The sequence below is a fragment of the Protomyctophum parallelum genome (assembly GCF_964188405.1).
Source record: "Protomyctophum parallelum genome assembly, chromosome: 23".
NCBI classification, from domain to species: domain Eukaryota; kingdom Metazoa; phylum Chordata; class Actinopteri; order Myctophiformes; family Myctophidae; genus Protomyctophum; species Protomyctophum parallelum.
This window is the reverse complement of record NC_139715.1, coordinates 19,484,047-19,499,084: the sequence shown is the minus strand read 5'-3', so window position 1 is coordinate 19,499,084 and position 15,038 is coordinate 19,484,047. Positions and strand designations below refer to the sequence as shown.

At 41.3% G+C, this 15,038-nt stretch overlaps 1 protein-coding gene across 1 annotated transcript in view; it reads right to left on the bottom strand.

Moving 5' to 3' along the window:
• col18a1b (collagen type XVIII alpha 1 chain b) overlaps window positions 1-15,038 on the bottom strand; it is a gene marked incomplete at its 5' end in the record, with an annotated part of 51,458 nt that overhangs the window by 12,999 nt on the left and 23,421 nt on the right. The window contains 22 exons of the mRNA XM_083758411.1: window positions 968-1,042; window positions 1,322-1,375; window positions 1,920-1,955; window positions 2,328-2,405; window positions 2,756-2,815; window positions 2,928-2,969; window positions 5,097-5,129; window positions 5,235-5,324; window positions 5,532-5,567; window positions 5,948-6,046; window positions 6,485-6,511; window positions 6,603-6,659; window positions 7,474-7,587; window positions 8,562-8,642; window positions 8,861-8,905; window positions 9,756-9,809; window positions 10,345-10,479; window positions 10,608-10,658; window positions 11,537-11,620; window positions 14,337-14,399; window positions 14,497-14,523; window positions 14,692-14,898. Of these exons, the coding sequence (XP_083614537.1) occupies window positions 968-1,042; window positions 1,322-1,375; window positions 1,920-1,955; window positions 2,328-2,405; window positions 2,756-2,815; window positions 2,928-2,969; window positions 5,097-5,129; window positions 5,235-5,324; window positions 5,532-5,567; window positions 5,948-6,046; window positions 6,485-6,511; window positions 6,603-6,659; window positions 7,474-7,587; window positions 8,562-8,642; window positions 8,861-8,905; window positions 9,756-9,809; window positions 10,345-10,479; window positions 10,608-10,658; window positions 11,537-11,620; window positions 14,337-14,399; window positions 14,497-14,523; window positions 14,692-14,898 (1,548 nt within the window). The remainder of the gene's footprint in view (window positions 1-967; window positions 1,043-1,321; window positions 1,376-1,919; window positions 1,956-2,327; window positions 2,406-2,755; window positions 2,816-2,927; window positions 2,970-5,096; window positions 5,130-5,234; window positions 5,325-5,531; window positions 5,568-5,947; window positions 6,047-6,484; window positions 6,512-6,602; window positions 6,660-7,473; window positions 7,588-8,561; window positions 8,643-8,860; window positions 8,906-9,755; window positions 9,810-10,344; window positions 10,480-10,607; window positions 10,659-11,536; window positions 11,621-14,336; window positions 14,400-14,496; window positions 14,524-14,691; window positions 14,899-15,038) is intronic.

Below are 15,038 nucleotides of genomic sequence, written 5' to 3'. Positions count from 1 at the left end.
GATTACCAGAGGTGCCTGGACCGTTAGGTCGGCCCAGGCCAGTACTCGCATTTTTTACTTAAGTAAAAGTATCAATACTGCAATATTTATATATATATTTTTTATATATTTTTTATCCCACGATTTTGTAACCCATTTTTCACCCCTGTGTCAATCATCTAATGTGATCCTGGGCTCTACACACCCTCCACCAACCTAGTCCCCATATACAGTATGGGGGACAAGGGGAGAGCAACGGACTTGAACTCATGCTTCCTTCATGCCTGAGTGTCCAAGTTGCTCCTTTACACCTGACAGGGGGGAGTTTCCCTGGTTGGACGTAGCGCGTGGAAGGAACACGTTATTCCAACCAGTTCCTTTCCCCTCCATCAGGCGCCCCGGCTGGCCAGGGGGAGGCAGTTTTCAATACTGCAATATAGAAATACTCTGTTACAAGTAAAAGTCCGTAATTCAATATCGACTTGAGTAAAAGTACAAAAGTACTCAATGTGTCGTATTTTCAAATGGTATGTATATAGAGCTGAAGTGGTTAATGTACGTTTTGTAATAATAATCTAATCTACAAAGTAACTAAAGTTGTCAAATAATTGTAGTGGAGTAAAAGTACAATATTTGCCTCGTAGCGTAGTGGAGTAGAAGTAAAAGCACTGAACATTTGGCATACTCAAGTAAAGTACAAATACCTCAAGAATGTATTTAAGTAAAGTAAATGCACTTAGTTACTTTCCACCACTGGGGGTATAGGTACTATGGCTTGGCTTTGTGTATTCGGGGGAAAGTAAACCATGGTTAACCCACTAAGACCTGAGGCTGATAGTACAAATGACTTCTACAGTAAATCAGTACTTCTCACTAGTTCTTACATTGTTAACTTCAGTCATGTGGGGACCGCCCCCCGAAACCATGCAGGGACCCCCTTCCCGTGGGGGTCCCGACCCAGAGGTTGACAACCACAGTTGTAACTTACTGGATAGCCATGTCCACCGTCTCCAGAACCCGAATCTCCTTTCTCTCCCCTCGCCCCGTTCAGCCCAGGACGACCCTACAATGAAGCACCACAGTCACAAGAATATAGTCTTCAGTATGTGTATGAACAAAACAGTGCATGTTCTTACATTTATTTATGGAATTATTTCATTTTATTTAAGACATTTTGTTTTTAATTGATGAAAAGTTGTGTTTGATTTTCTCCTTTTTCTTTTTCTAATCTTTTGAATCTGTTTATATGTAGGAAACAAAAACAATACACAAAAATTGGTCCGTGAACCGGGTCCTGAGATTCACTGTTTTAGAAATGTGTTGTATAGCAAAACCTACTCACCGGTCGACCTGGAAATCCAATTTCTCCTTTAGGGCCAAAAGGCCCAGCAGGACCCTACAGAGGACACATAGATACAATCAATAACACAAATGGAAAAGAAAATTAATTATTAAAAAGGTTGAATACAAATAATGTTTCCCCAAAAATAACTAGAACAGTGCCCGTTGGGGGGTGATCAGGTGTGATCAATTGGCTAATAAAGGGGACATCATTGTGATGTCAGAACATCATTGTGAAGTCAGAACACCATTATTGACCGATATTTCACCGATATAGACCTAATAATAATGTGACCGTTAATGGCTTTGAAAATGAAAACGTAAAAAGAAATCAGCAATAAGCTCAATATAAATATAATGCATAATAAGTAATATATATTGGACCCGGTATCTGCCGATATGACCCTACATATCAACGGATATCAATATGGGTCAAAATGTCAATATCGTGTATCTCTACCGCACTGATAGCTGTGTATGTTGCACACAGCCGTGAGCCTATAACAGCGTTAATGTAATACTGTAATGTTAGCTGTAGCTGCTGAATGTACATGTAGCACTTCCAAAGTAGCCTACAACGGGGTATATATGCTACTTACAGGCGGTCCCAGAGGTCCGGGAGGTCCAGGGTCTCCCTGTAGGCACACACAATTTGTGGTACAACATATGAATGACTCAACCTTGCCCAAACTGAGTTATCTGGGCTACAAATCTAAGTGTAAATTAATCACTTAACTCAGTGAGTTCCACTCAAATGGAACCAAATGGTCCCTTAAGCCTAAAGCACACCAATGATTCACCATGCAACTACTTGTAGCCCATTATCCCCAATGGCAGTTGCAAGGGGTTGCAACTGGTGTGGTTTGGGCTTTGAATGTCCATTTGGTTCCATTGGTACACTTTCTGAATCACGGCTCCATTTGGCTCAATTTATATACTCTCCAAGTTAACTTACCTATGAGGATTTTAATGTGTACAACAGTAGGTACAGTACTAGGGTTGTTTACCTGGGGTCCTCCCAGCCCACCCAGGTACAGGGGTCTTCCATCAGGTCCCATAATGATACCAGGCTCTCCCTTCTGACCCTGAACAAAAACAAATAACAGTATTTTTAAAATGACATACGGTATCCGTTGTCCCGGCTGTTTTAGAGAAGGTTCTGCCAGCCTCCCTGTGTTGATATGAACCTTTCCCCTGTGCCACCTGAACACCCAGATGGGGTAGATGGGATAGCCACGTGTCATGTTGTGTGGACTTCTGGACATGGTTACTTTATAGACAGACCGTTGGCTACAATACAATAACGGCCAACATTATGCGCCAAGGAAGCAACTTTCCGGCTTATTTGTCAATAGAGCTGCTATTAGGAGAAATAGTGTAATATAATCCAACAATACGATTCTGAATCACTCTTTCTTAGAATAAAATAACCTACCTGTCTAGTTTCACCGGAAGGCCCTATCTCCCCTCTGTCTCCCTTGAGTCCCATGGGCCCCTGTATCAAAACAAACATACCTTTCATTTGACTCCAAGCGTTAGCTTTAATGAAATTTTTAGTCCAGTTGAGTTTTCAGTCAAAAAGTCATGAAAGTCATAACATTACATACTGGGAATCCAGCTCTTCCAGGAATACCTGCTGCTCCTGGAACCTTGATTACAAAATAGATCAAAACACACACATGAGGAAAAACTCATCTTCACTGATTATACATTCAATATATTCAATTATACATTAGAACTCTACACATAAATACTATAGCCCATACTACAGGGTTGTAATGGTTTCAGGAATATACTAACTAATATCTTTGCTGTTGGGCAGAAACCAGCTACAGTATGTCCAAAATATTAACTTTTCAGGAAATTAAAACACAATACTCATCAAAGTTGCTATGGTGACTTAGACTTTATATATTGTCAGATACTTGAATGTGTCCTTGACTCCTTATATTATCATCACTTTACCCAAATACAGCTCAAGTTAGGAGGTTTTTGACCATTAATGCAGCGATAGGTTTTTTCTGTCCGACTTAGTCATTCTAATCCATAATGGAAAAAAAAAATATATATATACATCTCTAAAGTTGGAATTAGGTTGTTTGACCGATTGACGAAGTTTGACGATCCAATGGAGTTAGGGAGGTTTAGTCTTTAAGCCATTGGTTCAAGAATTTGTAAAACCCACACACAGATGTAAAGGGTGTTCAATAGCACTGATTTATATACAAAATAGTTTACTGCCCGACAGCGACGATATATAGTTATTATCGATTTTGGACGACTTTTACTATAGTTCAGTAAGATAACTCACGAATAGACGAACACATATTTATTATAGAATGAGAATACAAGTGGGCATATAATATTTTATCTTGGTGTTCGGCTCGGCTATATATTTCTCCCTGCTCAGCATAATTAAACAACACATCGTTAAACATAAGAGCAGGGAGATAGATAATAATAATTGGGAACTATAGCAGAGTGCTGGGGAGGCGGTGGGAGCAAACAGGCACATGCCAACAGTCCAGGGACAAATGACAGCAGGAACAACAGAGACCGAGGTGAGCTTAAATATGTGTGGTACCATTGTAATACGCATGACTGCGCCCAAGAGCATAACGAGTATATCTGACTGAACTAACTCTGCAAGCTACGTATCATTCTACAATTACTACTGGTATTTCTTATTACAATAGATCACATAGATGTACTGTATTTTGGCCTCATCACATACATTTTTCAAGAGAGACAATGTTGGTATATTTTGAAACACGTAAAGTGTATTTTTGGGCTGTATGGTAAGTTAACAGGCTGGAGGGTGAATGTCCTTACCTGCCACTCGTCGTTCCCAAATAGGTCGTTATACTACGGCGGAACAAAGTTAGGTCAGTTAGTACTAGTAACAAGTGAACAAGCAAAGTGAGCAATTGTGCATAACTGAAAGGGAAAGGGTGAAGGAGTGATTGAGTGAGTGATGGGGGTCAGTGAGCCAAATTCTAACACACCAAAATTCGGCCACTCGGTCACTAGTCCAGCGCATGGCGGTGTTATGGTGAAATTGGTGACCTGCCAAAATATGTGACCATCTTGTGCATTTCACATAACTTACATGGAGATATTTAAATACGTGGCCTAAATACCACTAGATTGAACTCTGCTAATAAACAAAAAGCAATGATGTACGACTTCAGACACCGAAATTGTGACGTCTAGACAATTGTCACATATTTCACCGTAACACCACCATGCTGGAGTGAGCGAGTGTGAGTGAGCGTGTGGCTGAGATTTGAGGTATTGGAATTCAGCTAATGAGATGAGTGAATGAGATGAGTGAATGAGATGAGTGAGTGAGTGAGTGAGTGAGGGAGGTAGGTACAGTAGGACTGGGATCCTGAACCGGAGGAACCGGGAGAAACCGGATCCGACATTGAGGAACCGGAATCGGTTCCATCACATTTATCACTGTCAGAGCCGGTATGCAGGACTTCACGTCTGCTATACTATACAATTACAACGCCGTGGTTCTGAAACATTTTTATTTCAAGGACCACCATACTGTAACTCTCAGAGTTACAGACCTGTAAGGGTCCATTTATAACACCCTATAGGAATCGTGAAAGGGAACGATTAAGGAACGTAAGAGGGAATCGTTATGGAACGGGAATCGTTAAAATCCTAAAGGATCCCAACCTATGAGTGAGTGAGTGAGTGAGTGAGTGTTATTTCTATGGACATAACAAAACGACAGAACTTGCACGAAAACAAACTTCACCCACTTTCTTTACTTTTCTGTAAACCTGTGACAAAACCTGTGACAACAAAGCTGAATGAGAATACAATCAGAGCGGACTATACAGAGCATGACGGTTAATCTCTGAATGAACAGGTTTCAGGCTGCCAACAGTCCAACTCACATCGCTGCCTGCTGTCTGGTGAGTGACCTCCCCTGGAGGCCCCGGGGGGCCCGGGGGCCCCGGTGGACCTCCGTCTCTTCCTGGGGCACCCTACACCGGCAATGGACACAAGAACAAAAGCTAAACAGACTATTCCTTACCACGTACAAATGAACTGAAAGGGACATGTTTCTTCAATTGCCTTAATGCTGTAATGATGTCTGGCATGCTTTGTGGAACAGAAGCCCTTTGAGATGGATTCTGGAAGGCTGAAATTGGCAGTTAACGACAGAGCTAAACGAAACATCTGAAACTCACCACATCGCCTTTATCTCCGCTGTCTCCCTTTGATCCCTATGGAAGGATCACGAGAAATTATTGATGATTTGTTTTCTCCTATAAATAAACAAATAAGTTCCTAGACTTCCTACTAGGGCTGTCCCGATCCGATCACGTGATCGTAAATTGGGGCCGATCACGTCAAATGTTCAGAATCGGATCGGGATAAAAAACACAGTGGTCGGAAAATTCCTATTCAATATTATAGCCATATCATGATATTAGACTGGATATTGTCTGTGATTTAGGACATTGTACTATTGTTGTGATATGGCATAAGTGTTCTATAAAAAATATAAATATTGGATCGGGAAAAATCGGTATCGGCAGATACTCAAAATCAAGTGATCGGATCGGGATCACAAAAACGTGATAGGGACATCCCTACTTCCTACCCATTGCCCAGGGAATCCATCCAGCCCTGGTGCTCCCATCGGCCCCCTTGGTCCCTCTGCTCCGTTCTGTCCAACAATACCTGGGAACCCTGCCCTTCCCTAGAGAAAATAAAACATTATTTATAAGTAATAGCAGCAGAAACATTATCCTACTATAATTATGCTACTACTACTATAAAATGAAGAAAACAAAACAACAATATGTGGCTGTCTTGTCCTCAATACATTGTTCTCCTCGATGGGGTTGACCAATCGAGTTTCCCAGGCAGTGGCCACCGAAAATCTTTTGTCAAATACGTTTTATTAAGAACAGGTTGTAAAATGTATATTATTTTTAACGGGAAGAAAAAAAGGGAAGGAAAAAAAAAACTCAAACCCTCCCACCCATACTCTTCAGTGATATTACATAAAACGAAGATGATTTTTCAATATTCACCGTCACTCAATTTAGACCGTCTGTCCTCAACCATTCTCTCAGACAACGCAAAAATGTATAATGGCTCATATGAATGAATGAACACGGACGGCACTACTTACTGGCAAGCCTGCAATACCAGGTGGACCCTGAAACAGAACACAGCACAGCGTTACACGGTGCATCCACCGTGACGACGGGGACACAACACTGTGGGGAGAGAGCGAGTAATCTGGTCACCTGTGGTCCTGGAGGTCCTCTCGCTCCTGGCACACTGTTGCCCACTCCATATTCGTCCTGTAGGACGAGCAGCGGAAAGAATATCCATTACTAGGGGTTGATCACTACTGAGAGATCCAATGCGCTCTGGGTGGACGCACGGTGGCCCCCAGAGCAGCGATGATGATCAGCGCGGCTCGGATTAACGTTTTAATAGGCTATATAAACATGGCTATAAACATTTTATGCCATTCCGAGCATATATAAAACTAATAACCCTGTGAGCGTATACCGCGGATTATCATGTACGCTGTTTCTACAATGAGAGGCCTATAGATAGATAGAAGCTAACTGAGGCTTAAAAATAAATATATTTTTTAATCAAATATCGTGTTTCTCGTGGATGGCCAAGATGCTTCCACGAGAGATCTCGAGGATAGCACAGAACAAGTTAAGGTGCCGTTCAATAGACCAACAAATTGCATATTCCAGGAAAGAAATCGCACAATTCAGAAAAAAAGACGAGTTTGACCAGCTTGAAAAATAAACAAATGAATAACAGCGTGGCTTCCATGTGGATCTCGGCCGTCATCTCCATCTATACAGAGGGCAGTACTATGACGTCAGTCATCTATTATCAAACAACTATCCATCAATGAATTCCCCCCGTCTGTGACGCTGCGTCAAAGGATCAGTACTTTGTACTGTATGTTGAACCCCTTTTTTGGTGTTAGCATTACGTTATGCTTTAGCCATTTAAAAATAGCAGATCTACAAGCTCATAGCGCACCACCGAGTGGCGCGCTACGAGCTTGTAGGTCTGCTATTTTTGAAAAATAAAAAAAAACTGTCATTTTCAAACAGACATTTTTTGAATCTGACCAATACTTACGTAGCCTCCCGGCCCCGGGGGCCCGGTGGGTCCCGTAGGTCCCATGGGTCCGGGCAGCCCATAACGCCCCTCCTCCCCTGCAGTGCCCGGTTGTCCTGCCGCGCCCTGAGCACCCTGGACTCAGGGTAGAGAGATGCATGAGGAGGGTGACAAACACAAAACCAAACAACATGGACGAGAGAAAATGTGTTGTGTCATGCGGAATGCATCAAACGGGCTGGTCTTCACAGGCAAATAAGTGAACAGTGAAGGAAACATTAGGCGTGAGGTGCAGAGTCATTGCTGTCTTCTGAATGAACGGTGAAGATTAGGTCCAACACAAAAACAAGCCCATGGAAGAGAGCTGTGCAGAGGTTAGAGTTTAGAGCCAAGTCAATCTCAAGACGTGTAGTCAATGGAAACGTGTAATTAATAACGGATGATGTCATGAAAACAACCAAAGCAGGTGATGACGAAGAGCACAATCAATTCAATCAAACCCTTTGCAAGTTAACTTGAATAATTTCAATGAATAAGAACAAGTCAAGTCAATTTGTACTATAGGTAAGATAATAAACATTGGGGTAAACAATGTTTTGAAATCAAACCCAGATGGATTTGTTTTGTTTATCAGACCATTTTTAAATATGTTAAGATGACAAATAGTCCTTTTCTATATCAATCATTGTAAAGTCCATTTACCTTCACATTAACACACTGTTTCCCCAATTAATAAGGCAATATTGAAATAGTTAATTTCAAATTATTTGGTCAGTTAAATGCTATATGGCTATGTACATACTAGCCATAAAAAGTATTTAAGTATTCATAGAGAAGCCTGACTGAGTAAAACATGTAAACTTGCGTTGTTGTTGCCAAAATCACACTTATGCAATGAGTGTCAATGCATTAAATAACCTGATTATTCACAGTAATCACTGTGTGTTAGTGTGCTGCGTGCATGTAAACACTCACTGAGTTATCATGTATTGATAACAAGGAGAAATGACAGACTTTGACTCTGCTGTATTGGGGTTAGTAAGGCGATAGAAACAGCAGAAAAGAAAAAAAAATGGAAACCAAACCAAACCAAAGCAGAAACCCAATACCTGTTCCCCGTTACACGCAGGAGTACCAGGAGTAAAGTAAGACAGGAGACCGGTGAAAAAGTCGGAGGCAGATGAGTCTTGCTAGAGGAAGGTAGATATCAAGGAGAGAAACCCATCCATTTTTGTACCAGCCAAACAAACTTTAGGCTTTATTTCCCCTGGAATTGAACATTTTTTTAGAACTTACACATACTTAAGTTAAAGTTAAAGTTAAATATACTATAGAGTAAATGAATAAATCAGATTCCTGTTATTCACTGTAAAATTAATCCACCTGCTGGGACCATTGTAAAACTCACCTTCTCTCCAGCGGATCCAGGAAGGCCAAGGTCACCACAGTCACCCTGAAGAAATGAAAGATTGAACAGAGAGGTTTATAACATATTTTAATTGTCAGGGGTGGTTTTCAAGCAGGACCCAAATGCAAGGAAGTCGGGATCTTAGAATTCTTTATTCAAACAAAGACCTGCAGTAGCGCAACACTAGCAAACATAAAACAGACTTGGCAATGACAATACAATAATCCAACAGAGAACACAACCAAACACGGGGCTTAAATAGGCACAAGATTAACGAGGATAGGAAACACAAAAGCATCACTTCAAAATAAGATTCAGGAACACCAAACACAACACACGGAAGGCAGATCCTGACATTAATAATCTGTTTCTCTGACAGTTGTTGAAAGCACTCAATGTTCTCAATGTTGGGTCCAGACAAATGGTTTATAGTTGGGATCAAATCGACCCAAATGGAGTCTATAACTTTTTTTATAGTGTAGCTTGGGGTCTCAGAGATAAACACTGAAACTAAAAGAAGATTGAAAAATGGTTAAAAGAATATGATGAAATCAACGTATGGCGTGACACTGGGGTGACATGATGACCTCAAGATTGTCCGTGGGTTCGCACTCTAACCCCGCACACTTGCATTTTGGATTTCAGAATATTTGATTGTTGTATTTTTTACTCCAAATGGTGGTAGGTGATAAATACAGTAATGTAATGTACAGTATATAGCTTTAAGAGATGTTGAATGCTACACAGTACAAACAGAGGACTCCGTTTGTAGTGCGTACACGCATGTGTGTGTGTGCGTGCGTGCGTGCGTGCGTGCGTGCGTGCGTGCGTGCGTGCGTGCGTGCATGCGTGCGTGCGTGTATAATGTGTGTGTGTGTTCAGCATGCACGCTCACCTTGGCTCCAGCGGCTCCAGATGGTCCTACCCGTCCAGGCGGCCCTGGGGGTCCCTGAAACAGAAGACAGATATAAAGTGAGACCATCACGTGTTCTGTAAAGTAATGTATACACTGTCTCCTACCTCAGATCACGTGTTCTGTAAAGTAATGTATACACTGTCTCCTACCTCAGAAAGCCAATGAAGAAATATAATATTTAGAGATGGAGACAAAGTACAGTAGTAATGTGGCAAAATACTGCGGGGATGGTTCCCCACTGAAGTGCAAATGATACCATAATATATAACCATATTCACATTTCAATTCAGAAAGTGATAAAATGGCAATGAGTGATTGAATGTCTGAAATGCCTCACTATAGCATTAGCATTGCTCTGTGGGTGCCTGCCTTGTTCTCGATGTTTTTAGCGGACTTATTATGAGTTGAGAGTGAGAGCGACACTTCCTCATTCAAGCCGAAAGCTGAAGGAGACCTTAAAAGAGGAGGCCGGGAATGAGGAGGATCGTGGCATTCAACTCGACGTAGGTCTTTAGTTGGGATTTGTACCCATTCACTTTCACAAAGATAAAACACACTTGATACTCACAGGTAAACCTGGCACTCCATTACTCCCTGGAGGTCCAGGGGGTCCAAAGGCTACTTTGGCGCCATCGGCTCCCAGAGCAACCGACCTGCCAGGGGGTCCGGGAGGACCCGGGGGCCCTGGAAGCCCCTGGGTCGCCTGGGGAACCATACAAAGAACAATTAACATCTCCATTGCATTTGAGCTATGTGGGTACTTTCTTTTTTTGTATAAAAATGCATTGCATCCAGAACATTAAATCTCTTTTAGTATGGCGATCAACCTACCCGTAATCTGTCCAAATCTGGGAAACCGGAGCCTTCCATGTCAAAGTATGTCTACAAAACAGCATATAGAAATGACATTCTACAGTACTGTACTGTACATGTTATGCAAAGGGCAATCCTCACGTCAGTGTTCTCTCCAGTGGTGTAAAGTAACAAAGTACATTTACTTAAGTCCTGTACTTAAGTACAACTTTGAGGTATTTGTGCTTTACTTGAGTATTTCCAATTTCCAATACTATTACTTCTACAGTTCTACTCCACTACATTTGGCCAATTTCGGATCAATATATTGTACTATATTGTACTACGTACAAAACATACATTAACCGATTCCGTACATAGGACGTTGCCACACATCATAGCGCCACCTACCGACGCGTACATAGGACGTGTGAGGACGTCCTAGCGCATCCTCAATGATACCAGGCCAGATAAGATAGATAATAAGATAATTTTTCCTTGAAAATAGCCGATCTACAAGCTCACAATGCGTCGCGATGTGAGAAATGGGACATTCTTCATAATGAGTACTTTCCACTTTTGGTACTTTAAGTACATTTTGATGCCAATGCTTTTGTATTTTTACTCAAGTGCATTTGGAGTAGTTGTACATTGCAGTATTTATACTTTTACTTTTTCCACCCCTGGTTCTCTCAGAGTGCAGTGCACCTGCAGTGCAGTGCAGTGCAGTGTTCTCTCAGAGTGCAGTGCACCTGCAGTGCAGTGCAGTGCAGTGTTCTCTCAGAGTGCAGTGCACCTGCAGTGCAGTGCAGTGTTCTCTCAGAGTGCAGTGCAGTGCAGTGTTCTCTCAGAGTGCAGTGCAGTGCAGTGCAGTGCAGTGTTCTCTCAGAGTGCAGTGCAGTGCAGTGCAGTGCAGTGCAGTGCAGTGCAGTGCAGTGCAGTGTTCTCTCAGAGTGCAGTGCACCTACCGGCCGGTCACCAGTGGAAGACCCTGGAGGTCCAGGAGGGCCTGGGGGACCCCGCGGCCCTGCGTCACCGTCACCACGATCTCCCTTCAAAGGTCAGAGGTCAACACCGTTACATTTTTCATAAGCTGTTCGGTCACGTGCACATTCACAAAGGCCGGAAATACATTCTGCACACGTAGGTATCTACATCTGTTGATCCATCCATCTTTACTTGCGCAAGCAGAGCGCGCAAGTAATGTGATCGGCCTGGTCCATTTGTCGTGACAGCCGTTCCGCCATTTCAGGACCCCCCCAGAAAAACATCAAATCTGTGCCCGTATTGCTGGACCAATGATGACGAAATGACCATATTTCTTACGTCATCATTTAGAGCTAGTCATACACGTATTTCTTACGTCATCATTTAGAGCTAGTCATACACATACGTGTATGACTAGCTCTAAATGATGACGTAAGAAATATGGTCATTTCGTCATCATTGGTCCAGCAATACGGGCACAGATTTGATGTTTTTCTGGGGGGGTCCTGAAATGGCGGAACGGCTGTCACGGTTTTTGGACCAAAGTGACCACAGAATACCGCTAATCAACTTACAACTACACACTTTATACAGTATAGAGTATAGAGTATATATGTATACATATATAGTATATGCCTATATACTATATATATACTATATATATTTCTTACGTCATCATTTAGAGCTAGTCATACGTATACTATATACATAATCAATAAAAAATAATTTACCAAATTGTGCCTGATCTGCTGGGACCAGAGTACGTGGTGTGTATGTAAGAAATATGGTCATTTCGTCATCATTGGTCCAGCAATACGGGCACAGATTTGATGTATGACTAGCTCTAAATGATGACGTAAGAAATACGTGTATGACTAGCTCTAAATGATGACGTAAGAAATATGGTCATTTCGTCATCATTGATCCAGCAATACGGACACAGATTTGATGTTTTTCTGCGTAAGCCTCAAATGTGTGTGTATGTGTATGACTAGCTCTAAATGATGACGTAAGAAATACGTGTATGACTAGCTCTAAATGATGACGTAAGAAATATGGTCATTTCGTCATCATTGGTCCAGCAATACGGGCACAGATTTGATGTTTTTCTGGGGGGGTCCTGAAATGGCGGAACGGCTGTCACGGTTTTTGGACCAAAGTGACCACAGAATACCGCTAATCAACTTACAACTACACACTTTATACAGTATACTATATATATACTAATATTTCTTACGTCATCATTTAGAGCTAGTCATACGTATACTATATACATAATCAATAAAAAAATAATTTACCAAATTGTGCCTGATCTGCTGGGACTAGAGTACGTGGTGTGTATGTAAGAAATATGGTCATTTCGTCATCATTGGTCCAGCAATATGGGTACAGATTTGATGTATGACTAGCTCTAAATGATGACGTAAGAAATACGTGTATGACTAGCTCTAAATGATGACGTAAGAAATATGGTCATTTCGTCATCATTGATCCAGCAATACGGGCACAGATTTGATGTTTTTCTGCGGATGAGGAAAAGATATAGAGAAAAAGATATAGGTGGGGGAGTTATGTTTGCTATAAAAGAAGATATTTCCATTGAAGAAATTCCAACTGAAAGCAGGATATTAGAGAAAGTAGAACATATATGTATACATGTAAAAGATAAAAATCTATATATCATTCTTATGTACAGATCACCTAAAACAGAGCTTTCAAAATTAAACACATTTCTCGAATACATGGTACAGTATATATCATCTCCGACTTCTGCAATTTTGATAATAGGAGATTTCAATGAAGACCATAATACTAAGATAGAAAGAAGTATAAAGACCTACATGTCAAAATTAGGCTTTAAACAATTAAATACAAATCCAACTACAGATTACGGAAATATTTTAGATCATGTATATTTTAACAAATGTGAAAGTATTATTATAGAAATTGAAGTTAGAGACACATATTACTCTGACCATGATTTAGTATTAATATCACTATAGTCTAACATGAAATAGATTTAAAATTAAAATTAAATTTTTAATTCAGTTTATATACTTTTTTTTATAGGCGTTTACATACATAAATTAGATAGGTAGTAAATAGTTACACCTAATAATTACACATTTCAAATGTTCCTTCACAGAGATATTGAGATTCCACCGTTTACAGAAAAAGTATACTGTATAACATATTTTAATTCAGTTTATATACCTTTTTTTTTCAACACCTATAAGTGATTTATTTTTCTCTGAAAAAAAAAAGGGATCCAGAATATATCTACAATGATAAAACAGTATTTCTTATATAGATAGAAACTAGAATCATACTTAATACTAAATGTTTACATGTATAGTAGGTAGCAAATAATTACATCTAAACATTAATCATTTCAAACATTCCTTCACAGAGATACTGAGATTTGGCAGTTTACAGCGGGCGAAAACATTACATGCGCGCTCTGCTTGCGCACTAGTTGGCCATTTATGGCCTACTAGTGTGCAACAAGCAAGTATGCACTCGACAGAGTGCAGTTCTAGTTTCACAATGTATCTACACCCATTAATCCACCCACCCACCCACTCACACACACACACACACACACACACACACACACACACACACACACACACACACACACACACACACACACACACACACACACACACACACACACACACACACACACACACACACACACACACACACACACACACACACACACACACACACACACACACACACACACACACACACACACACACACACACACACACACACCTTATTTCCTTTGGGTCCAGATGTTCCTGGTGTTCCTGGAAAACCTCTTGGTCCGCCGGGACCCTGGTACACGATAATCAAATGTATCATTATAATTATTCTAATGTTTAAAAGCCATTTTGTCATACCAGGGTTTTCATTGAAATTAGTTAACACCTACCACTTTCCCATCCTCTCCAGGATCTCCCTGTAAGATAGAATATTTATAATCAATGACTTGTGACAAATTGGCTTTCTTCAGTTTAGTCTTAGTCCAAACCTTCAAAACACTTGAGGTCCAATTCCAATATAATGAGAAATCCAGCTACTGTATTGTTTATCAACTACACGGCAAGGTTTTTGACCCATGACTCACAGCTTCTCCCTCAGCTCCTGGGGGTCCTGCGGGCCCCTCCAACCCCGGGGGTCCCACTGGCCCCGGGGGTCCGGCCACCTGCTGGACACTGGAGCCATCGCCGAGCCGGACCACTTCCGCTGCGGGCCCATTAGGACCGGGGGGGCCACGAGGTCCAGCAGGACCACGGTCTCCTTTGTTGCCAGGGTAACCAACCCCCGAACCTCCCTGGTATAGGAGAAAAAACAACACTGTAATGCTGAAGAGACTGAATGACTCCCAAATGTGTTATGGAGATCTACAATTTGCGGTGCCTAACCAAGTAGATAAAAATCACACCCGTGTGGTGGAGGACGTGTCATCTTATC